Source organism: Typopeltis vanoorti, chromosome 8 (genome assembly GCF_054136105.1).
Source record: "Typopeltis vanoorti isolate ZY-2024b chromosome 8, IOZ_Tvanoo_1.0, whole genome shotgun sequence".
In the NCBI taxonomy this organism is placed as follows: Eukaryota; Metazoa; Arthropoda; class Arachnida; order Uropygi; family Thelyphonidae; genus Typopeltis; species Typopeltis vanoorti.
In genome coordinates this window covers 2,640,676-2,667,105 of record NC_143556.1, presented here as the reverse complement: position 1 = coordinate 2,667,105, position 26,430 = coordinate 2,640,676, and the positions used below count along the sequence as shown (strand labels likewise).

The 26,430-nt window shown below is 36.7% G+C and overlaps 1 protein-coding gene across 1 annotated transcript in view; it reads left to right on the top strand.

Annotated features, from left to right (window-relative positions):
- LOC150103679 (calcium channel flower-like) overlaps positions 1–26,430 on the top strand; it is a 90,316-nt gene that overhangs the window by 10,027 nt on the left and 53,859 nt on the right. Inside the window, exon 2 of the mRNA XM_090396818.1 lies at positions 18,533–18,605. Coding sequence (XP_090252944.1) covers positions 18,533–18,605 — 73 coding nt within the window. The remainder of the gene's footprint in view (positions 1–18,532; positions 18,606–26,430) is intronic.

Sequence of the window (26,430 nt, the reverse complement as noted above, 5' to 3'; positions counted from 1 at the left end):
ACTTAGTGTTCTGATTGATGTGATTCCTCATACAGGTTTTTATCCTTGTTTAATGCAGAGAAACCCTTTTCACATTCAGCTGTGCTCACAGGTATGGCCAGTCCAATAGCAGCTAGTTTTGCTAAATTTGGAAAAGACTCTTTGAGCTCAGATATTGTTGCTAATTTCAGCAGTATTTGTCTTGGATCTAGATTTTTGTATGACTGTCCATTAATCATTTTTGATGCAACTGCCCATTCTACATTATTATTATTATTATTATTATTTAGTTTAGTACTTTCATAGTTTAAAACTGCAGGACTTCCATTTCTAGAATAAAAATCAAAAAGAATCTCAGAAACCTCATGTCATGACTTTCTGCATTGAAAAGTCTTGAAAAGCAGGAAATGATTGGCATATCTGGAAATCTTGCTTCTAGGTGTTTAATAACTGTGCCTATGGATTTATCATATATTGTAGTCTTAAACATAATAACATTAGAATCTGAATAATCAATGTGAAGGTCTGACCATTCACCTGAAAAATGCTGATGAAGATTTTGAAAAGGACTCCCAGGAATGTCTTTCAATTCCATGATGGATAGTTTTCTAGCTTGCTTCTAAGACTGGCTCTATTTCAGTTAAGTCAACATCTTGCCTTTGCCATGATCTAGACAAGTTAGATAAATGCAGTAACACATCTGAAAGCATCATTAGTGAAGCTACAAAATTGTATGTTCTGATATATTTACTTAAACCTTCAGCTGTGATATCATTTCGTTCGGTGTCCTCTCTTTCCAATGCAGCTATAACACTCACCATGCATTCTCTTAGAGACTGTATTGCAGAATCATGAGATAGCCATCTAGTGTCACTAGCCATTTTAAGTTTAATCTGAGGAATGTTCAGTCTATTTTGGATTTGGGTTAAACCAGCCATCCTGATTGAGGAATTTTGGAAGAAGAAAAACAATTGCCTTAAGATATCATTAAACATGACTAAATAAGGCACTTCAGCTGCTTGGGCACTAGCAATAGCTTGAGTACTCTGGATGTCAGTAAAGCTGTGGGACTGGATGGTATTTCACCACGAGTTTTGAGAGAATGTGCTAAAGAACTAACAGCTCCTTTGACTTGGCTTTTCAATGAAAGTCTGGCTACAGGAAAGGTGCCCAGAGAAAAGAAGGAAGGTAAGATAGTGCCATTGCATAAGAGTGGTAGCAGACTGGAAGTGACAAACTATAGACCAGCTTGTGTTTCATCAGTAGTTGTTAAGATCTTGGAGAAATTAGTTAGGGACCATATACAGCAGATCAGGATATTGTTATCTTTGAGAGTCAACATGGATTTGTGAAGGGGTGCTCTTGTTTTAGTAATATGCTAGCCCTTTATAATAAAGTTACAAGAGCAGTAGATGAGGGAAAGGCATATACTGCCATTTTCTTGGTTTTAGTGAAGGCATTTGACAGGGTGCTACATAAGCTGATATTTAAGTTGCAGCACATGAGTTTGAATGTCAGTTTGGTCAACTGGATTCAGGATTGGCTGTCTGATAGGTATCAGAGAGTTGTATATGTTGGGGCAGTTTCAAGGAAGCAGAGGGTTACAAATGGGGTCCCACAGGGCTCAGCACTGGGACCTATATTGTTTAACCTTTATATCAATGACATTGTCAGTGGATTGCAGGTGTTTTGCAGATGATGTGAGGCTGGGAAGAGTTATTAGTAATAGTGCAGATGTGGTAGCCCTGCAAGAGGATTTGAATAAGCTAGACAGATGGTCAAATGAATGGGGGGGGGGTATCGGTTTAATGCAGCAAAATGTAAGGTCTTGAGGTTTAGGACACATCGATGGGATGCTGCATACTATTGGAGGAGCTATACTGGAGGAAGTATGGGAGACGAGATCTGGGGTTGATGATTTATAGAAACCTACAATTCAGGGGACATGTTGCAAAGATGGTGAAGGTAACACAGAGAATTGCTACAATAATGAGAAGGATGCTAACCTGCATAGATAAGAGTTATCATTCTGTTGTAATAAGACCCTAATCAGACTGCACTTAGATTATTGTTCTCAGATTTGGTTCCCAGGATTTGTAGGGGATAAATGAACTGTGGAAAGGGTACAAAGGTGGATAGCAAAGATTGTTTCAGGACTGTACAGTGTTAGTTATGAGCATTGGCTGAGGGAATGTGGATTGCAGAGTTTGGTGGATAGAAGGAGGAGGAGAGGTGATATGGTTGAGACTTTTAAACTGTTGAGAGGTGGTTACAGAGTTGACACTGGGGAGTTCTTTCACTTGGTTGAACAACAGGAAGGGGTGATGACAAGGGACCATCCCTGGAAGTTACGAAAGGAAACTGTGAGCCAGAGGGTGATGAATGGTTTCTTTGCATGGAGGTGGTTGAGCCGTGGAACATTGCCTGATGAGTGGTGAGAGCAAGAACAGTCAATGAGTTTAAGGAGTGGTATGATAGACTTTTTGTTTCCTAGGAGGGACTTCCCACGATAAGTCTTGATAGACTTTGTGTTTCGTAGGAAGAGCCTACGAAACCTTGATGCCATCTGTCATGCCCCTAATTATTCTCAGGACTCTCATATCTATGATCTCTAGTCTTTGGTCAAGTGTTTTATTTCTAACCCAGCTCTCAAATCCATAAGTTAAAATGAGTTTGAACACTGTCTTGTATTCAGCTAATTTAGTGTTTCGACTAATTTGTCTCTTATTCCATATGAATTTATTCATTTGACTTCGTACTGTAACATCTCTGTATTTTCGTTTCCTTATTAGAGTATGTATTTAAGTATGATCCCAATTGATCCAGTCTTCTCTATATCCTTCTACCTAAATTTTATATCTTTCTCCTTAATATATAACATGAGTTGACCCCCTAGGGATATTTCCTCTTCAGAAACTGGCAAATTTATATTTTAACTGTGCCAACCAGCTTCCTATAACAAGAATATAATTCGGGCTCAGGGAAATATTCCTAGGATTTTAGGCATGTACGTTAATCTAAATTCACACGCGAGTATATAGATCTCGGTTCTTTGCAATCGTGACCTAAGATCTAATCTCTATTATATAATTTTCTAAACTCTTTCCCACTATTTGGTTTGAATTTTTTATACGTGGTAGATTGACATCTCGAATTCAGACAAGACTCACTTTCAAGTAACAAAACATGTTTATTAATGACAGGTACATTAAATGTTGTATCAAGTTATCAAAACTTCTGAATTTCTAGCTAAGTTAATGTCTTATCCTTATCTATACAAACTGTTCAATAATAATCTGACTTTCTCACATAAACTGACATGCAAAATCATGTAATACAATGGATAATTTAAACAATGTTACACTCAAGTCAAGTTCCTTCATTCGCATTTATTTTAAATAAATATTTCTCAAATCATTTCTCTCTTAGTTAAGTTTACTCAATTATCAAAGGGTTTTCACTATTTCAATCATATACACGTTAGAGATTTATGATATACAATTCTTTGTCTAATAGAATTGGCTGTATTAATTACTCTATCCTATCAAAGTTCTCTAAAATGTCCTCAGTCTTGCTTTATCAAGACACAAATTCTATCTTCAGACAATCTCAAGATATAAAACAAAAGAATCTTTTACTTTACCAAGTCCCTCCGAAGGTCTATTAGCTGCCACGTGTTGCTCGGGTCATCCTTCGTCCTGTGACTGAGTTGTTCCGTTCTCTGCTACCAGACACAAATCAAGAAATAGCTGTTGCTACGAGCTTTCTCCGCTTGGTCGGGTGGGTCGTTCAGCATTTCGCACCATTCTGCATGAGCTGTTGATTCTCGTGCGGATCTCCACAGAATACCTCTCAGCGCAGGTCATGAATACGGCCGGCTGTCTTCGACATTGCACCGTCGGCTTGTCCTATCTCCAATCATTTGTCGAGAGTCCTCGACCTGCAAAATCCCCGAAGAAAACAGGGAAAAAGCCTTGAGCTTAGCACGTATTGCCTTAAATACTTTTTCTCAGCGCCCTCTTTTCTGTATTGTTTTTTGCACGATCCATAGCTTACATCGCCCTTAGGTTGATCCCCTTGCTTTCCCACCTTGCTATTAGGTGTTGTTTTCGAGGAAAAGCGCTTATGTCAGCCTTCCCCGTAAGCTACAGCTTTTGGCGTTATGACAGGTACTTGCGGCTTAGACGTGACTGTTGATCCTATTAGTCATTTCTTACCTAGCGACTTACAATTTTATGATAGTTTGATAATACATAAATTAAACCATTATTCCTTTACATGAAATGCTAATCTGACATTCTTGATTTTTAGCTTTCTGTTTTACAAAATTTAAATTCCAATATATTACACATTCTGATATAAACTTTCACATACAATAATTTAGGTGTTTCTCATCTTCTACTAGTAAGCAGGTATTATGCAAATTTCTTTGTTATTTTGTAAAGCTTACATGTTAGATCTTGAATGAATAACTTGTCAATAAGTTCTCCATTCAATTAACAGTACCATACCAGCTTTGATGATTCTGTTATCTATTTCCATATTTAATTTAGCATCTTCATTAGAAATCGTGCCTAAGTAGCTGAAATGTTTTACTTGTTCTATAGGTTCTCCATTCACAATGCACTTGATATCTTCAATGCTTCTGTCTATTTTCATTGTCTTTGTCTTGTTATTGCTGACCTTCATACCATATCTATTACAACAATTATTCAATTTAGTAAGAGAATCTTGCAGACTTGTAGTGGATTAATTTAGAAGTATAACATCATTCGTATAAAGCAAAGAGCTGAGATTAACATCTCCAATTTTGATATCAGGTGTAATGCCACTTTCTCTCATAATGTGATCTGTATAGATAATAACAGAGGGGATAATGTACATCCTTGCCTGACACCAGATTTCCATCTTCCTGTACTTCAATTTTAACTGCTGACTTACAACTCAAATAAAGACTAAGTATTGCTTGATATAATGCCCCATTGTCACCATACAACTTTAGTGTTTTCTCTCTTGGCACCTTGTCATATGCCTTTTTCAAATATACAAAACTTCAAAACTTAAATACAGATCTTTGTTATATTCCCATGATTTCTCAGCTATTTGTTGTAAAGTTAAAATCTGATCCTGACAGCCTCTATTTGGCCTGAATCCAGCTTGTTCTTCACTGAGCTTTATTTCCCTTTTTTATATATGAGTACTATGAGAGCTCTACTCCAATCTTCTGGAACTATCCAGTCCTTTTGAACTATGCAGTGCAACCACTGTAAGACTTCTCCATACTTGAGCATTTCTGGTCAAATATCATCTACTCCTGCTGCCTTTCCACATTTCAAGCATTTGATGGCTTTTTCTGCTTCAAGTATGGGCGTGTATTCCTGATTGCAAGCCTGTTGAGTATTTTTAACTACTGTGCTGTCACTGATTGTTTTGTTTAGCAAATTTTGAAGTAATTACTCCATACATCAAGGATATCTTTTTCTTCAGTTTTCATGCCACCTTTATCATCTCTAATTCCTTTTACAGCACTCTTTCCTTCATTTCTGAACTTTTTCAACAGCCTCCAGAATATTTTGCCACCTTCTTGATATTTATTATTATTAGACACCTCCAGGGAGTCCAAAGACTCATCGAGGGAGGGCACCTGTTCTACAGCTTTCTCTCTCTCCACCACCTGACTGTAACTACACGAACGCCATCTACCGCTGACTACTACCACTAGTGTTTCCACAGACAATCATAAACATCCATGCCACTCCGTGGGATTTGAACCCGCAGCCTTTTGACTGGAGAGCGGATACGCTAACCTATCGGCCAGCCAGGCTGGCAATTCACTACCCCACTGTATTTAATGAGTTTGGCATTTATTTTCTGTGTTCTTACCAAAGTCTTCCCATGACTTTCGTTTAGCTAGTTTTACATAGTGTTTAGCTTTCTTACTTTTGTCTGTTCTCTGAGAGTACAAGCTGACTTATTTGCCTGGAACGTTTGATATGCTTTCTTCTTTAACTTCCTGTGTCCACCATGGAGCTCTGATTTTTCTATCCTTGCAGACAACCTCACCACACTTGCTGAATCAATCAGTTTTCTTCAGGATTTGCCACTGAACCTTCAAGGTTTGGTTCCTGCTACCAAACTCTTTAATTTTTTCTGGAATAATGTTTGTTTGGTAAGATTCTTTTTAGTATAATATTAGATAAAATTTTGTTGACCTGACAGTAGTGATGTCCCTCTCCCTTTAATTTTCATATTCATTTTTGTTTCTCTTTTTATATATTGGAATGATTAGTGATTCTTTTCATTCTGTAAGTATCTCTTCTTTTTCCCATATTAAATTTACTAGCTTATGTATATGAGTGGTTAATTCACTACCTCTGTATTTGATGAGTTTGGCCATCATTCCATCAGTACCTGGTGTTTTGTTGTCCTTGAGCTGCTTTATACTTTTCCCTACATCAGCTGGTGAAGGTTTAAATATTTCTGGGTGACAAGTATGATAAATATTCTTTTTTAAAGACTCAGCAAGTTCATTACAATTTCCGAGAGTTTAAAATACTCTTTCCATTTGTTTGCTGTTTCATCTCTAGTGGGGATAGTATTTGTTCGTTGCTATTGGAGGTGACTGTTTGTTTTCATATGTGGGCTGTATTTTACTATGTGATATATTTTACTTTGAATTCCAATTGAATTTTCTGTTGCTACTTTCATGCTATCCTTAATGATTCCAAATGTTTTCAATATTTTCATTCTCTTCCAGTTGCATATTTTTCAATTTTTATTTGTATTCACACTCATGTTTTCTTCTTTCTTCTATTTTATCTTCTTTATTAATATTGTATCTCAGGTGATTTGCATATGCTGAAAAATATTTACTGTTTATTTTTACATTAAGAATAGCATCAGTTAGAAAATGGTCGCTATCACACTCAGTTCTTGTGAAGCTCTGGATATTCTGAATGCAATTCTTATGTCTTTTACTGATTTATGATAGTCTATTTGATTGAATGTGTGACCATCAGAAGATTTACATGTTTGTGTATATTCTTCTTCATAAACATAGTCCTTATTATTAAATTTCTTGATGTGTCGAAATGAATTAATATTTGTTTCGTCATAAAGGCTTTTTGGCTTCCAATATTTTTTTTTTTTTTTTTTTATATTCTTTTCCGACTTTTACATTAAAATCTCCTAATAAAATGATTATATCCTGCTGGGGAATTTTTCTATTATTATTGTTATTATTCCAGTTTTTCTTATAATTCATCTTTAATTTCTTCTTCTGCAGCTTCTATAGGTGTGGGTGCATTAATGAAAGTTATCTTGAGCCATTTTGCTTGAACTCTTAGATTACTTATTCTTTCATTAAAAGTTTTAAATTTGATCATTGAAACAGCACATACTGGAGGGATATCATGGAAAGTAAATAAAACTTTGGGTGATCTGGACTATGCTGAGATATATAATTACTTAGACATGCAGATATCTAAAATAAACTAACCACATTATAAGAATTGGTAAAGCTGGTTTGAAAATAAACAAAATGAAAGAAATGAGAATCGGTGTGTCCAGTGAAATGAATACTGAAATGAAAACTATGGTCAGCATTCATTATTAAAATTATGGAAACTACTACCATGTTATAGTAAAATTTCAGTTTAATACATAAACCAAAATAATCACTTGATGTTTCAACCCTCACATTAAGATCATCTGAAGTATATATATATATATATATATATATATATATATATATATATATATATATTCAAAGAAACAAGCTCCATTAAAAGTACTGGCCTGACCTCTGGTGGGAATAAATCTTACTACATCAAAGCTAGAGTTCTGTTATTATCTATTTTGTTAAAAATCATTAAGAGATATTAAGCTAGAGAGCACCATGCTCTCATATAATTACTTATAAGTACAAATAAATTAGAACGAAACAGTATGGATAATGGCCAATTGCTTAGTCCTAAAGCAAAGGTTTGCTGGAAAACTTAAAGGACTTGAGTGGGCTTAAATGTGTGCCATCCAAATTCTAGGGATTTTTGTGCAGCTATTGTTTAGATAATGATGGTTGATCAAAATTAGATGGGCTTCTTTAAATTTGTGTTCGTACCAAGTTTTTGTATGATGTAAAGAACAGCTTTTCCAATCAATTTGGTGTGGGGTGTTAAGAGATAAAAATTTGTTTAGAAACCAGCAATGTTTTAAATCAGACAAAAGCTATAAGCAGTCAACAGAACTAGCAAGTCAAGTCATTAAAAGCTAATCAGGATATAATTGTAACAAAATCGGACAAAGGTAATGCCATGGTTGTCTTAAACTGATCAACATACATTAAAATCAAATGAATCAGTTAGTCGCTGATAACAGCACTTATCAAATTGTGAAGTATAATTCACCTAACAAGATTAAGAAAGAAACTGAAATTCTTGGCCACCAGACACTGTCAATAACCTGTTACTCCATTATGCCCGCTCTTCCAGAATATGTAGTGTTCCTAAGGTACACAAACATAATGTTTCACTTTGGCTGATAGTAGAAGGGTATAGACAGCCCTAATTATCACTTAGCCAAGAATTAGAATCAACACTCGAGGAGTTGGTAAGCCGTTTTCCCCCTCCTATATAAAGCACACACAACACTTCATAAACAAAATTGAAAACATAATACTTGTCAAAGATGATTTATTAGTCAGTTTTGATGTTTCTGCCCTTTTCACAAATGTCCCAATCAGTAACAAGTCTTCTCCTACGGAACAAATTTATGCTTGATATTACAGCTCTTGCCCATGGAGCATGTTCCAGTTACTTCGTGTGGCAAAATTATTTTTACTTACAAAAAAGAAGATATGGCCACAGGCTCACCATTATCCCTTCCAATTGCTAACTTTTATATGGAAACTTTTGAGCAGTGCGCTCTAGATTCCTTTACTTTAAAACGTATAGTTTGGCTTAGATATGTTGACAATGTTTTTGTTTTCTGGCCACACTGCCGCCAAACTTTAAATACCTTCCTCAGCTACCTGAACAAACATGAGTGCACATATTTTACTAGTGAAATTGAAAATCAGAACTCGCTTCCTTTCCTGTATACATTGGTCACATGTCTGCTCTCAGGCAGTTTGTCCTTCACTATCTACTGCAATCATACACACTGTCCAATATATACATGCTAACTCTTATCACCACCTTCACAAAAAATTGGAGTCATTAACACCCTCAAAAACAGAGCTATAACAATTTGCTCTAATGAACAAGCTCTTAAACAAGACTTACATTATTTATGAATGTATTAGCAATATATTCATAAATAATGGCTATAGCAAAAAATACTATGAAAGTTCTTCATAAAACTTCATCAAAAAATGCATATAATATAATTACAGTAAAACCATAACTATCCCATACGTTAAAGAGTTATCAGATAAAATTCATAGACTTCTACACCATTGTAATCTTAATGCTACTTTTAAACCACCTATAAAATTAAAAACATATTCATCTCCTCTAAGGAGCCTCTCCCCCCATTGGCCTGCCTTGTAATATACAGCATTCATTGCACCCATAACTTACATTGTATTGGTCAAACTGGGCATACAATTCCTATCCATAAAAAAAACGACATTAAATTTAACAATTTTCATGAAGCAGGCGTGAAGCTTTAATTTTACAGGAGCATGAACTCTCAGATCATGCTTCTGTAAAATTAAAGTTTATATTTTATGTCTTCGCATCGTCTGCGGCATTTGTAAAATTTGTCTTTATTTTTACCTTAATTATTGTATAATTATATATACATATATACTACATAGAGTTGATGCTTTCTCCTTTACATTTCTTCTTCACTTATGCTGAATTTTTGTCCCCCCCCCTTTTCTGCCTTGCTTACTCCACACTTACTCCATACCTTCACACAGTTGTACATATCTGTAACACAAGAATATCAATATATATTACAGCTACTCATGGATCTTCCTTTACAAATAGTTCATTATTTTAACCGAAGGTTCCATTAGGACATCTCATACCGTTGTCTTGATTAGGATCCTTCTTGTTCTCACTTGTACGTCGCTGCAAATCATTTGTCTTTAATGGCATCTTGATACACGTAATGAGCGATATCTTTCCTTTTCTTTTCCTCTGTAGTCAACGACTGCTTGCTTTTCTTACGAATAAATTACTAGGGAGACTTGGACTTCACTTTCGAGACCTTTCCATTGTTTCCCAGCCACAGATGCTGGTGGTCATGAAGAAACACAGCAACTTCAGAACTTCTCGGGAATTCTGGGGGAATCCAGTGGTGATGAACCCCTGGAGAGCGAGTGAACTTAGTCTCCTACTCACCAGGTCTCTTAAACATCCTTTCTTCCTTGTCTTCTCCTCTAAATTTCACACCTATCTCCAGGCATGCTGACATCACTTTCACAACCTTTTTTTTGAGGTGTTTGTTCTCGATGTTTTTTTTCAACTTCTGCAAGTCTTTGTGACTTTTTCCCTGAGGGCAATTCTTTTGTTCTCTATTGGTCTGGGCAACTTGTCTGCTGACTCATTTCAAAGAATAATCCTTCTCCTTTGTTTTGAACAATGTAACAGATAACATTAAATCATGCATATTATATGTATGATTTAATTATTTTTCATTTATATCTTGCATCACTTTGCATTATAATTTATGTAATATTCTGATTTGAGACTCTTGTGAAATTGAGCTCGGTAAGTTATGGAATAAATTATCATGTGAGATTTTACAATCTTAACAACTACACTAAATTCTTTGGACAAGTGCATGTTCTTTACATCATACAAAAACCTGGTATGAATGCAAATATAAAGAAGCCTGTGAAATTTTGATCAGCTATCCTAATCTTAACAATAATGGTGGCATAAAATTCACAAGAATTTGGATAGCACACATTCAGCCCACTTAGGTTCAAGTTTTCCAGCAAACCCTTACTTTAGGATTATGTAATAATTTCAGCTCTTATTGGCAACCGTCCATTGTGCGGTTAGCCTAGTGGCTTTGCACTTCGCAACCATATGCCTGGAGAAGGAGTGTCCCAGGTTCGATTCCCGTTGAACACTTGAGGAACTTGAGGATCTTCCTCAGCCATAGCCAAGTTAGCCGGTCTTGGGTGCGGGCAGCAGGGTTTTTTCCACCAGGTTATCTGGCGTTTTTCATCCCGCAAGCAGGCAAACTGGCCCCGTGAACATACGCTGTTACAGTCAAAAATATATCCCCCCCCAGTGGCAGACTAGGCGACAGGTCAGTTGGGAGTGGTACTAACAAAAAATCGCATCTAAGTAACACGTGGACCCTGCATAGGAAGCAGGAATAACACATAGTGAAAGAAGATTGGCAACCATTTATATTCATACTTATGTGTGATTATGTGAGAGCATGTTGCTCTCTAGCTTAATATGTCTTAATGATTTTTAACCAAATAGATTCATCAAAGCTAGAGTTTTGTTATTATTAAGGTTTTTTTTTTCGCCAGATGTCAGGCCAGTACTTTTAACGGTTGGCCAAATCAATATAACTTTGGCATACCACGTAGATTATAATGTATGTTTCTTTGAATATATGTGTATACTTCAGATGATTACCTTAATTTGAAGGTCGAAATATCAAGTGATTATTTTGTTTATGTATTAAACTGAAATTTTGCTATAACATGGTAGTTGTTTCCATACTTTAATAATGAATGCTTAAAATTTTGCGTACCTCAGTAGTATTTTATCTGCAGACGGGAGCAGCTAGAAATGTTGATGTAAACATTCAAAAGGAAAGAAATGCATATATTAAATCAGTTCTTTTTATATGCATGTGAAACATGGTTGGTTTGAAAGGAAATATAAAGAAAGCTACAAAAGCTACAAACACTCAAATTGATTGTCTATGGAATATACCTTGAATTTGGTGGATGCATACTATTTCTAATGAAGATGTCTGTAAAAAGGACAAATCATCAAAAAGTCAGCTTGAAAATCAGAAAAAAAAAATGAGATGAACCTACATTTAAGAAAGATCACCAAGATATCTGTCATGCAGTCTTTGAGTGGAACCCACAGTGGAAGAAAAAACCTGGCCATCATAAACATACACGAAAATCTAATTTAATAGAAGTCTTGCTGAACTAAGACTAGTAGTGAGGATAAAGAACTGATGGAAATCATTTACAGACTCCCAATAGAATTAAAGAAAGTTATGGGTGGTTGTGCATATGACACCATTGGAATGCCAAATGACATGAGACTGAGAATGGTTGGGTAAAGAAAGAAAGGGAAAAAAAAATTCTTCATGCAAAGAGGTGAAGGGGTTATGAGGGAAGTGGTATTTAGATAAAATACCATTCTCCCTGCTCTTCCCTTATAACATAAGATAACAATAAAACTATTTTCATTCCATATATATGAAGTGCATCTAATTTTGAATACTAAAGTGATCAAGAATAATTTCCATGCCTCATTGAAATCTTGCATCCAACTACTGACCTTATTCTTCTAAAGATGGTCTCAACCTACTAACACATCCTGGAGTGTGCAAAATTCCCTGTGCCTCTCACTTGTCATACTATGAATAGACAAGCTCTTCTAACATCTGCTATAAAGACCATAAAAACTACATTCACTGTCATTATGGCCAGTAAGGAGGACCAACAGACCATGCTAGTTCTGATATCCCATCACATAGGATTAAACAGAAGACAACAGTACTACATACAAATGTCGTTAGCATCAGCTATGAAGCATTCCCTAACCCCTCAGTGAGTGTAGCTGCACAAATATGGGGAAAGTCATGTTAAGACTGCCTCCAACATCATGACTTCATTTTTTTTTTTTTTATATTCTAGCCTAGAGAGCAACATTGATAGAGCATTAGTTCTTTCCATAACTATCTGAGTTATTGTCCTATGTATACAGTGACAAGTATTTCTGTTCAACAAAGATACTGCTTTGAAACCCATCAACATAGTAGCAGCTTAAATTTTTGATTTTTTTTTGTTCTTTTGGGGTTCATATCATGATGAATATTATTATTCAGGCCTCCATGGAGTCAAAAGAATCATCGTGGGAGGTCCTTCCTAAGAACATAAAGTCTGTCAAGATTCATCGAGGGGAGGTCCTCCTTAAGAAACACAAAGTCTATCATACCACTCCTTAAACTCATTGACCGTTCTCGCTCTCACCACTCCATCAGGCAATGCATTCCACGGTTCAGCCACCCTCCATGCAAAGAAACCACTCCTAACCCTCTTGCTCACAGTAACCCTGGAAGTTTCCTTTCGTAACTTCCAGGGATGGCCTCTTGTCATCACTCCTTCCTGCTGTTCAACCAAGCATTTTCCCCCTATATAAATAGGGGGAAAATGTTACAGAAAAGCTGCAAGTGAAAGAGGACTTGCAAACATCTGCATTTAATACTTATTATGATGTTAAAGGTTGCATGATATGTAGTATGTGGTGTTTACATTTCTTAGTTTAGTTTAGTTTTACATTTACAATTACATTTTTTCTATCAACTGACATATGACAAGTTGCAAATTTATATAGTACATTAGTACTGTGGATATATTAAAGTTACTTAACCTGGAAAGTCTTCTCTTGAAATCAATGCAAAACTTGTTACTTTTCAAGTCACTTTACACCACTCTCTTCTTTGCAATGAGTAGGATGATGGCCTGAAGCTGAGTGATGAAAATCATGTTAACTATAGTCTGATATACAAATATTATTGAAAAAAAGGTAGCCTTAGAGATCCAGTACCATAAGCTGAAGAAAACATGAATTAACTTGATTATTCAACTTGATTTGCTGAATGCATACTCTCCATACAACAGACTGCAGATTCAAATCCTACCCTGAGCATGAATATTAGTGAATATCTTAGGTGGTGAACTTCATTGTGTCCAGGGCTTGTTGAAGAAGCAGAGTTATGTATTATCTATCCATTGTAAACCTCTAGTACTCGTGTTTTAGAGGTTTACAGGAAATCATGTGATGAAATTATCTGGAAAGATGGCAAACCAAGAACTCTGGACTCGAGATGTTAAAGAAGCAGTTTCAGAAAAAAATTGCACTAAGTTTCTGACAAGTAAATCAGCATGTATCCTAAGAGAGAATATAGGGAAAATGAAACAAAGCTCAGCTTATGCATCAAAGTAGTTAAGTCTGGGAAGAATATAGAAATATATCAGAAGGTAGTAAAATAATTTGTTGGCTACCAAGAAAGCTCACAAATGTGATTAAAAAAAAAGTCTTTACCTTTCAGTTTATGGTCAATAATTAAAGTTGCCTTAGAACTGAAGAATATAGGAAAGTGATGTAAATTCAGGTGTAAAACAAGAGTGGATGTTATCATCAGTTATTAATCTAAATAAACCACATTATGAAGGAAAGTGACATTAAACCTGATATCAGAATCTTAATAATAATGTAGGTGATGGTAGTAGAGGCTCTGTGTAGTAGTTGGTGTCCTCTCGCGATGAGTCTTCGGATTCCTTGGAGGTGTCATGAATAATAATAATAAACCCAGTCACACTTGCATTCTTATTTTAATTCTTTATCCAGGCATGAGCAAACAAAAGTTTACACATTGACTATGCTGCTTGTATATGGAGGCTGTTGACTTTGCATCAGATGGTCTTCTTCTTCATGTAGCTTCCTCAGTGAGAGGGTGCAGCACCATGTCCTTCCAGTTTTCTCTCTGTTGGTGACTTTCCTTTTTGTTTCTGCATAGCCATGTGATCCTGTCCATGATCTTATATCTTCAAGCCATGTCTTTCATTTTTTTCCTCTTGATCCTTTTCCCCATAATTTTTCCTTCTAAAACTGTTAGTATCCTCTGTCCTGCCAACCCCATCTTTCTCTGGATCATTTCCTGTAATAAAGATCTCTGTGTTCTCATTCTCTGTGGGACATCTGTATTTGTCACATGTTCTGTCCATGGGATTTTCAGAGCTCTCCTGTAGCAGCACATTTCAAAGGCCATTATCTGTTGCCTTACTCTCTTCTTGAATATCCAGGTGTCACTTCCATATGTGAAAATTGGCCACACTAATGTTCTTAATATTCTTTTCTTTGTCTCGATACTCACAGAACTTCTGAGCAGATGTTTATTTTTCCAGAATGCATCTTTAGCTATGGCTGTTCTTATTTTTATTTCTTTATCTTGCTTTCCATCTGCAGTAAAGTAGGTGCCTAAATATTTGTATTTTGTTGTATGTTCAATTTTCATGTTGTTTATGAATATTTCTGGCTCGGATTTGCTTTCTTTTGAGATTTTTTTTTTTTTTTTGCATTAATATCTAATCCAAATTTTTTACCTTCTTCAATTAGTAGCTGCAGTAATTTGATTAATTTGTTTCTGTTTTCTGCTATTAGAATGGTATCATCAGCATATCTAAGATTGTTGTATTTTATACCATTGATATTAATTCCTGGTTTTTGTTTTTCATTCTTTTTCATCACCATCTCACTATAGATATTAAATAGATTTGGTGAAAGGATACAACCTTGTCTAACTCCTCTTTTTATTTTCACTTCAGAAGTCTCAGAGTTAAACAGCTGCATTTTCTGTTTGGTGTAAATCATTTTTATAATCTTAGTACATGATCTTCTATGTCTAATTTATCTAATATATTGAACATTTTTTTATGTTTTACCCGGTCAAAAGCCTTCTGAAAGTCTATAAAGCATATGTAAATGTTCCTATTTCTTTTAAGTGATCTTTCTATTAGTATTTTTAGTTCCAGGATAGTATTAATGGTTCCCATTCCTCTTCTGAAGCCTTTCTGTTGTTCACTCAATTCACCGCTTATGGCTCTTTCAATTTGTTTGTTAACGATGGTTAAAATAATTTTAGATGCATGGGATATTAGGCTCACAGTTCTGTAATCCTCACAATTTTGTGCATTATGTTTCTTTGGAATTGATATACAGATAGATGTTTTGAAAACTTTAGGTAATTGTATTTTTTTATAGATGTCCCGAATCGAGTCCACTAAATAGTTGTTATTATTGCCAGTCAAAGCTTTCAGCAACACAGCCAGAATATTTTCACACCCAGGGGATTTATTATTAGGAAAATTCTTAATTACATGTTCTACCTCCTTTCTTGTAGGTAGAGTGGTATCTGTTGTTAAGTTTAACTTAAGTTGTCATGAATCATCTAACATGTTACCATTATTATCATCATCATCATAGAGATCTGATAAGTACTCCACCCATCTTCCATTTATCTTTTCATTATCAATGAGTATATTTTTATCTTTGTCCTTAATGTTATTAGACCGTGTACGTTTTTGTTTTTCCATTAAGTTCTTTCACTTTCAGGAATGCTTCTCTGGTTTTGTTCCTTAGTATCTTATAATGCACTACACAATCCCTATTTGGATGTTTATTACCATGCATTATGGGAGGAGTCACTACCCTGCATGGTTTGACATTTACATGCAAATACTCAGAACTAAATCAACGAGAGTAAAAGTTAATGGTCTGGATTGTGATTCTTATCATAATATTCACATACGGAAAAAAAAGGGGGAGGGGGATTTTGAGGTCATCAGCCTCTGCATGCAAGGAACATAATCATAAAGTATTTTGTTTGTATACACATTTTGAATAAAGGATTAAAACAGTAATATAATTTCTTGCAGGGTATTCCATATATAAGCAACCTTGTATATGGGAAAATGACATACAGTCATTCAGCTCTCAGTATCTCCACAGGCCAAACTCTCACTGAAGACCTCAAGATCAAAGCTGGTCCATCATTTGTAGAGTTCTGCATGGCTGAAGGGTTGTGCAGTGTGCATTATGGAATACTGAAGCAACTGATATAAAGTCAGTGGTCACCATAAAAATAGTGGCCTAGCCATGAAGATATTTATTGTGCAAATGGTTAACAGGAATATAATTTGTCAAGAATGATTTGCTTTGTGACCAAGTGTGAAAAAAAAAAATGTTTCAATATTAAACTCTGTTATTTTATTTAGATCTTATACCTTCAAAGGGTTATGTAATCTGCTTTAGAGACCAATGCCAAACTTGAAATTAACCTGCTTCAGATATCCCTCCCTCCTTCCCTCTTTATGAGCAGAGTGGTATGACAATGACTTCCAGGCAGTATCTGATTTTTCACTATCCATTGAAACATCAACTTATTCATTTCGAAGCCTGAAGTCATCTGATAGTTGCCATCTTTGGATTCTGGAGAATGGACTCCAGTGCCTGTTACCTCCCCCCCCCCCTTTTCTCACTTAATTGGTGATACCCATGGTTCTATTTAGCAGTCAGCCTGTGAAATTGTTTGAAATAGCACCTGGGCATAAACTTGATAGGAATGAATCAGGAAGCTTCATGACCAACTTGCAAATAATCATTCTGCCAGGTCTTCTCTAAGTGGGAGTCAGAGTGTGGTGGTGTGTAGGGGAAGCTGTTTAGGCCACACATGGAAAGGGAAGTCCCTCTGTGCAGGTGGCATGCTCAAAAGTCTCACCTCACATTGCATGCCTCACTCTTAACTGTTATTTCCTACCAACAAATAACTATTTTGGTTCTAATTACCTGTCACTAAACTTATTTTCTGCAGTTCAAATACTCAAACAGTGAGATCATCTACAGCTCACTAACTTCCCTTCTCTGATTCCATAATTCAAGATGGTAGGGATGCTGAAGTGTTTGTTAGCAGTGACCTCCATCTACCATTGGAATACCAGATAATCCTCCCATCGTACTAACACTCTTGACCTTTCCTTAACCAACTCTCCTTACAAATTACAATGTAGATTTCAGTTTTCTTGGTAACTTTTCCAGCCAATTCAGCTCCACCTTCCTTTGGTATGGGGTCTGTTTCCACAAATTGGACTCTGATGAGGCATTATCACCTTAAAAGCATATCTTTCCTAGTTGGAAGAAATGCCAAGTAGACCACCCCCTAGGTGATAGATGTCTTTCATTGGCTGGTGTAATACTACTGCACTGCTTCTTGAAGGTGTGAAGTTGCTATCATCCTGTTTCATCTCCAGAATAGGGTTTCTGTCGTTCCCTTTCTTCTCACATGCAGTGTAGGTGATGACCTTGTTAAGCATGCTCAATTATTGAACTGGAGAGCTGGTATCTGCTCCATTTGAGGATATATCAGTAAAACAGCATTCCACAAGCTAACTATTAGATAGGACATAGAAATGAATCTGTTGGAGGCTTCCTAGTCAGGAGAAGGGTATCATCTATGGGTGCTCCCCTTATGGGACTAATTTCTCATTTTTTTTGTGTGTATGTATTATTAAGTTTTAATATTTTATTCTTGAAGATATCTCTGTGATAGATGAAATATCAGAATGATTAAACCTGCTGTTTAATTATTTCTCTTTGTGCTGTATTCATTCCATTAAAGTTTTGTATGAGTGTAAACCAGCACCAGTGCTAACAGACCTGTATATTTGCAAAATTTTGATTTTGTTGTGTGCATGCTTTATATTATATATATACATATATTATTTCCATAAGTAACTGATGTATTTTCCTATTGATATATGCTTTTTTTCCAGTTGCTATCTGTTTGGGAGTATGGGCTTGTGTTACGCTTACTCCTGCCTGTTTGCTTGGTGGAATCATGCAAATGTAAGTAAGTTTTTTATTTTGTTTCTCCATCCCCTCCCCTGCCCCAACAGTTTTTTTCTTTTCTTTACACTGTTGAAATAAGCAATAGGACAGCACTTCATTTCAGAGAAACCTAAATCACAGTATACCACAATAGTGTGCGAGCTCTCCTGTGGTCTCCTGATCACATACAGAGTAGTTCGAAATTCCACGTACAAACTTTGAGGGGAGAACGGGAACATCAAAATCAACTATATTCATATAGGAAAGCATGACTGGAAATGCCACTGGAAGGTACTAACAGGGATACAAAGATACAGAAATAACACAAGGCAGTAAGTAGTGTAAAAAACTATTAGGCGTAACTGAACAGTTCCATAGTAGTCGGATACATAATATAGTTTCACATCAGATGCTCAAAGTTAAGACTATTAGCAGTGATGCATGCCTGACACCGATGACGCATTGATTGTTGTACATTTTCGAAAATACATGGAGTTCCTGGATATTAGCAGCACAGATGCCAATTCTTGCTACGAGATCCATGTCAGAGGCAACAGCCATTTCGTACACCATGGCTTTAAGGGTCTCCCCACAGAAAGAAATCAGTGCTCGATAAATCAGGGGAGGGGCCATGTCCACCATGCCCAATCCATCAACCCCAAAGGACCTGTCCAAATACTGGTGCACAGAAATGCCACAATGGGCTGGAGCCCCGTCGTGTTGGAACCACATCTGTCAACGCACAGTCATTGGAACACTGTTCAGTAAATCCGGCAGAACTCTTTCCAGAAAGGTCTGATACTTCTGGGATTCCATTTGGGGTGGTAACAGGTATGGGCTGACTAAACAGTCAGCGACGATACCTGCCCATACATTAGTCACGAAGTGTTGTTGTGCAGCATGTGATCGCACAGCGTGTGGGTTCTCATGGGCCCACACATGAGCATTGTGGTGATTTAAGACCTCGCAAGTAAATGAAGCTTCATCCGTGAACAAAACACAAGTTGGAAAATCCAGGTCTATGGCACTTTTCTGCAGAAACCACTGTGCGAATTCCACACGTCGAGAATAATCTTTGGCCATCAGTAACTGGACCCGTTGCAGATGAAATGGATGTAAGGACTCAGAGTGCAAAACCTGCAATACACTGGGTCGAGATACTCCTATAGCGGAGGCAATGGCACGTGTGCTTGTCTCTGGATTATCGTCCATTGCATGCAATACCTCCTCTTCCATGGCGGAATTTCGCATCGATCGTGGCCACCCACTATCATACCTGCGATCCCTGAATGATCCATAGTCACAAATTCTGATGCAAATGTGCAAACATTTGGTGATGCGGTAGACATATGTTTGGGTACCTTTCGTGATACATTCATGCAGCAGCTCATCCGTTACCCTCAGCTAACCCATAAACGAGGTGCATATCTGTCTTCTCAGTGTTCGTAAAATGACACATTCTTCGTACGACATCAAAAGCTTGAATAAGGAAGCCCCAGTTGCTCATCTGGAGTGCTGGCAAATAGCGCCACCTATCACTTTTGGGTGGTATTTCCGGTCATGCTTTCCTATGTGAATGTGGTTGATTTTGATGTTCTCTACCTCCCTTCAAAGTTTGTACGTGGAATTTTGAACCAACCTGTATATTCTACTTTCCAAGTATGTTTGACATCAGTTTGTAAGTATTTACTTTACTTCACTTCATGGAGTATTTACTTTACTTCATGGAAGTAAAGCAATCTTTACTTCCATGATGTTAATCTTCTAGGTCTTTCTGCCATTTCTTGCCTGATATAGCAGTTAGTATTTCCACTTGCTGAAAACAGTAATTTTTTGAATGATGCAGTCTTTATCCAGTATCGGTGATATGTCATTCTCTCATGACACCTCTTTCAAAGTATGCACGTTCTTCCTTTATTTTGTTATATACAGATGTGCATTTGCCTTAAGGATATATTTGCCTTTTATAGTAGCATAAGCACATGGAAACAGGAATTTTATTATTATTATTAGATCTCCAGGAAGTCTAGGACTCTCTGGAGATTTGGCTATCATACTTCTCTTAAGCTCATTCACACTAGATGTACTCACCACTTCAACAGGCAAACCGTTACAATCATTCAGAGTTCTGAGAATTGAGAGAAAAGTCCAGCTCGCCCCTTTCTTAATTGCATACAGAATTCCACAGATATCTCTTGTCTTCTCCACATCTTCCATATAACAAAAAAAATGTTATCAACTGATAACTATAATGCCCTCTCAAAAGTTCATAGACTTATACCATATCTTCTCCCTTCTTTCATCCATCAGTGTCTGCAGTCCACATACTCTGTTTATCATCATAACAGACATTCGAAAATCCCAGTATCATCTTTGTAACTCTTTGCAATCTTTCCACAGCTTCTTTATCTCATTTGTAACCCAGGAGACCAAACTGGCACAGTCCTTTAGGTGTGGTTGTATCAAGGCCTTGCAAGTAGGCAAAATGACTTCCATGTCCTTACAGGTCAATGTTTGTTTCAAGATTGCAATTATTCTCTAAGTTGTATTTGAAATTTTAGTTATGACTTGAACTTCAACTTTCTATCAACCATAACTCCAAGATTTCTAGCCTCGTCAGTTAGTCCAAGCATAATCCGACCAATATAATATGCTGTTGGATATCGTGTCACACCAAAGTGCATAACTTTATATTTAATAACATTGGATCAATAAGCATTATCCTTTGTCCACACTTACAGCCTATTCAAACCACCTGGTAAATGCTGTATATCAGTAACATCTTTGATTCCTCTGCCTGTCTTTGCATTATCTGCAAACAACCGAAGATCTCTTGTCAACCTCTTTCCAATATCAATAATGTATAGATTAAACAACAATTGTCCTAGCACTACTGAACTCTTGGGCACACCACTGGTCACCTTAAATCTGGCAGATATTCATCATCATCAAATTCCTGCCATGTACCCTGAAGGATATGATAGTACTACATGAAAAATTTACATCATTACCAACTTCCTATCTACAATTTTCCTCCAAATTAGTCTGTTACAGGGTGCTTAAGGGTCAAAGCTGTATAACTGGGAGGAGACCTCCACATAGCCTTTAAAGGAATGCGGAGAACCGACCAGGGCTTCTGACCTAATGTCCAATCCTCACCTTCTCGTGGTGCACCCTGTTGGGTATCTACTTTGATACTGAACGAACGAGGATGGGCTGGCAATTTGGGATTTAGCCGACCAAATTGTATTCTTATTGGTTAAATCAAAATAAAAAATGATGGTACAACATGACAAAATTTCATGCCGGCTGGGGCGTCGCCCGGTTAAACAAGGCCCCCGTTGTTTTCGCCAGGGAACCAGGGCGAACAGCGAAAAGTCAGCTACTGGAACAAATCTGAAAACAAACCCCAACTCAACATCACCAGAGTTAAAGATCGGTACTATCAACGTAAGAAGACTGAATGGCAAAGAAATGGAGCTAGCTGAGGAATTAGATAAGTACCAGATCGACATAATAGGGGTGACTGAAACAAAAAAGACCAAAACTGGTGAGATCTTTCTGAGCAATAAATACAAAATGTTATATTCAGGCAATGACAATCAAGGAAAAGAAGGAGTAGCCATAGTATTCAACACAAAATACGAGGCTAATCTTCTTGAATGGCAGTCAGTCTCAAGTAGAGTAATGTGGGCAAATATGAGAATGGGGAACTGGACAATGAGACTTATTTGTGCCTATGGTCCCACAGAAGGTTCTACTAAGGTAGAAGTGGAGGAATTTTTTGAGGCTTTAGAAAAAGCAACTGACACAATGAAAAAGGAAAAGTTGGTCCTTGTTGGGGATCTAAATAGTAGAGTAGGAAATGATTGTGAGACATACAAAAATATTTTGGGAAAATTTGGAGAAAAGAGCAAAGCTAATAATAATGGCAAATATCTGTTGGATTTCTGCTCAGGACATGGACTGGTTATTACTAACACCATGTTCCAACATAAAAATGTGCACAAATTCACATGGAGAGAAGAGGCTAGGAATAAGAAAAGTCTCATTGACTATGTTCTTGTTGATAGTGATGTTTTCTCCCTGGTGCAGGACACCAGAGTGTACAGAGGATTTGAAATTGGAAGTGATCACTATTTAGTCTTGAGCAGGATAAAACTGAATTTCATATTGAAAAGAATAACATGTAAGAAAGTCTTAAAGCGAATAAAAGTTGAGCAGCTCTCAGATGTGAACTGTAGACTAAAATACAGAAATATTATTGAAAAGAAAATGAAAGAGTTTGAGAACAGGAATCAAACCTTGGAGATTCAGTGGCAAACTCTGAAGGAAACATTGATTGATTCTGCCAGAGAGGCATGTGGTGAGTTTGTGTGCAAGGATAAAAAAATCAGAACTCCCTGGTGGACACAGGAAGTTAAAGAGGCAGTGAAGGAAAAGAAGAAAGCATATCAAAAGTTCCTGGCAAATAAGTCAGCTTTTACTCTTACAGAATACAGAGACAAGTGTAAGAAAGCTAAACAGTGTATAAAACTAGCAAAACAAAAGTCATGGGAGGACTTTGGCAAGAATATAGAAAATAAATATCAAGAAGGTGGCAAAATATTCTGGAGGTTGTTGAAGAAGCTTAGGAATGGAGGAAAGAGTGCTGTAAAAGGAATTAGAGATGATAAAGGTGAAATGAAAACAGGAGAAAAAGATATCCTTGAAGTATGGAGTAATTACTTTGAAAAACTGCTAAATGAAACAAGCAGTGATGACAGCAAAGTGATAAAAAACACTGACCAGGCATGCAGTCAGGAATACATATCCATACTTGAAGTAGAAAAAGCCATCAAAGGCTTGAAATGTGGAAAGGCAGCAGGAGTAGATGATATTTGACCAGAAATGCTGAAGTATGGTGGTATAAGAGTCTTACAGTGGCTACACTGCATAGTTCAGAAAGCCTGGACAGAGGGACGAATTCCCGATGATTGGAGTAGAGCTCTCATAGTACCCATATATAAAAAGGGAAATAAAACTGATTGTGAGAATTACAGAGGTATTTCCCTACTGAGTGTTCCTGGCAAGATCTATGCAAGTATACTTGAGAAACGGTTGAGAAGAATTGTGGAAGAAAAGCTTGGTGAAGAACAAGCTGGATTCAGGACAAATAGAGGCTGTCAGGATCAGATCTTCACTTTACGACAAATAGTCGAGAAAGCATGGGAATATAACAAAGATCTGTATTTAAGTTTTGTCGATTTGGAAAAGGCATATGACAAGGTGCCAAGAGTGAAGCTATTCAATACGCTGCAGTTATATGGTGTCAATGGGGCATTATATCAAGCAATACTTAGTCTTTATTTGAGTTGTGAGTCAGCAGTTAGAATTGAAGGAAGTACAGGAAGATGGTTTAATGTTAAATCTGGTGTGAGACAAGGATGTACATTATCCCCTCTGTTATTCATTATCTATATGGATCACATTATGAAGGAATGTGGTATTAAACCTGATATCAAAATTGGAGATGTTAATGTCAGCTCTTTGCTTTATGCGGATGATGTTATAATTCTAAATAAATCCGCTACAAGTCGCAAGATTCTCTGACTAAATTGAATAGCTGTTGTAATAGATATGGTATGAAGGTCAGCAATAAAAAGACAAAGACAATGAAAATAGGCAGAATCATTGAAAATGTCAACTGTGTTGTGAATGGAGAACCTGTGGAACAAGTAAAACATTTCAGCTACTTAGGCACAATTTTTACTGAAGATGGTAAACTAAATACAGAAATAGACAACAGAATCAGCAAAGCTGGTATCGTGGGAAGTCAATTGAATAAATTCATATGGAATAAGAAAGAAATTAGTCAGAACACTAAATTAGCTGTATACAAGACTGTGTTCAAACCAATTTTAACTTATGGATCTGAGAGCTGGGTCAGAAGTAAAACACTTGACCAAAGACTAGAGACTGCAGATATGAGAGTCCTGAGAAAGATTAGAGGCGTGAACAGATGGCATCAATGGCAATATCATATTAAAAATGAAGATATTAGGAAAGAACTTGACATTGTCAGCATCCAGGAATGCGTTAGCAGAGCTAATCTCAGATGGTATGGCCACTTAAATAGAATGGGAGAGGAAAGATTAGCAAAACAAGTGTTCTCTGCCAGGTTGGCAGGAAAACGACCCAGAGGAAGACCAAGATATAGGTGGATTGATACGGTACAAAGTGCCTTAGATGATAGAAATATAAGATCTGATAATGTTGGAGTCTTGACAAGTAACAGACTGATTTGGAGGAAAATTGTAGATAGGAAGTTAGTAATGATGTAATTTTTTCATGTAGTACTGTCATATCCTGTACACCCCTTGAGGGTACATGGCAGGAATTTGATGATAATGATGATGATTAGTCTGTTACTTGTCAAGACTCCAACATTATCAGATCTTATATTTCTATCGTCTAATGCACTTCGTACCGTATCAATCCACCTATATCTTGGTCTTCCTCTGGGTTGTTTTCCTGGCAGAGAATACTTGCTTTGCTAATCTTTCCTCGCCCATTCTGTTTAAGTGACCATATCACCTGAGATTAACTCTGATAACGCATTGCTAGATGCTGACAATGTCAAGTTCTTTCCTAATATCCTCATTTTTAATATGATATTGCCATTGATGCCATCTGTTCACACCTCTAATCTTTCTCAGGACTCTCATATCTGCAGTCTCTAGTCTTTGGTCAAGTGTTTTACTTCTGACCCAGCTCTCAGATCCATAAGTTAAAATTGGTTTGAACACCGTCTTGTATACAGCTAATTTAGTATTCTGACTAATTTCTCTCTTATTCCATATGAATTTATTCAGTTGACTTCCTACCATACCAGCTTTGTTGATTCTTTTGTCTATTTCCATATTTAATTTACCATCTTCACTAAAAATCGTAGCTAAGTAGCTGAAATGTTTTACTTGTTCCACAGGTTCTCCGTTCACAATGCGGTTGACATTTTCATTGATTCTGCTTATTTTCATTGTCTTTGTCTTGTTATTGCTGACCTTCATACCTTGTCTATTACAACAGTTATTCAATTTAGTCAGGGAATCTTGCAGACTTGTAGCGGATTTATTTAAAAGTATTATATCGTCTGCATAAAGCAAAGAACTGACATTAACACCGCCAATTTTGATATCATGTTTCATACTTTCAAAAGTGTAAAGTCATGCATTTTGGGATTAAAAGATTACTAGCTGTGTACTACATCGATGGAAAGGTACTCCAAGAGATTGATGAGACTAGAGACTTAGAGGTATTGGTAGATAGGGAGATGAAGTTCAGAGGACACATTGCTAAGGCGTCCAAGATTGCACATAGGATTACTTGGTTGTTGAGGAACACACTGGCATCCAGAGATAAAGAGGTTTTTATTCCCTTTTATAAAGCATTGATACTTTCACATTTGGATTACTGTGCTCAGGTCTGGTCACCTGGATTCCTTGGAGATGAGGAGGCTGTGGAGAGGGTTCAGAGAAGCGTGACCAAGTTGGTGAGTGATATAAAAAATGCTCCCTACATTGATAGATTGAGAGCTCGTGAATTGCAGAGATTGGTTGATAGGCGAAGAAAAGGGGATATGATAGAAACATTCAAATTACTGCAAGGTTTTTATAGGATTGATGCAGGGGAAATGTTTCAGCTGTGTGATAGTGATGGAAGAACAAGAGGTCATCTCTGGAAATTAAAGAAGAGTGTGGTTACCGGTGTCAGAACCCAGTTTTTTGCCTGGAGGGTGGTGAATGAGTGGAATTCATTGCCTGAATTAGTTGTGAGCTCTTCGTCTGTAAATAAATTCAAGAAG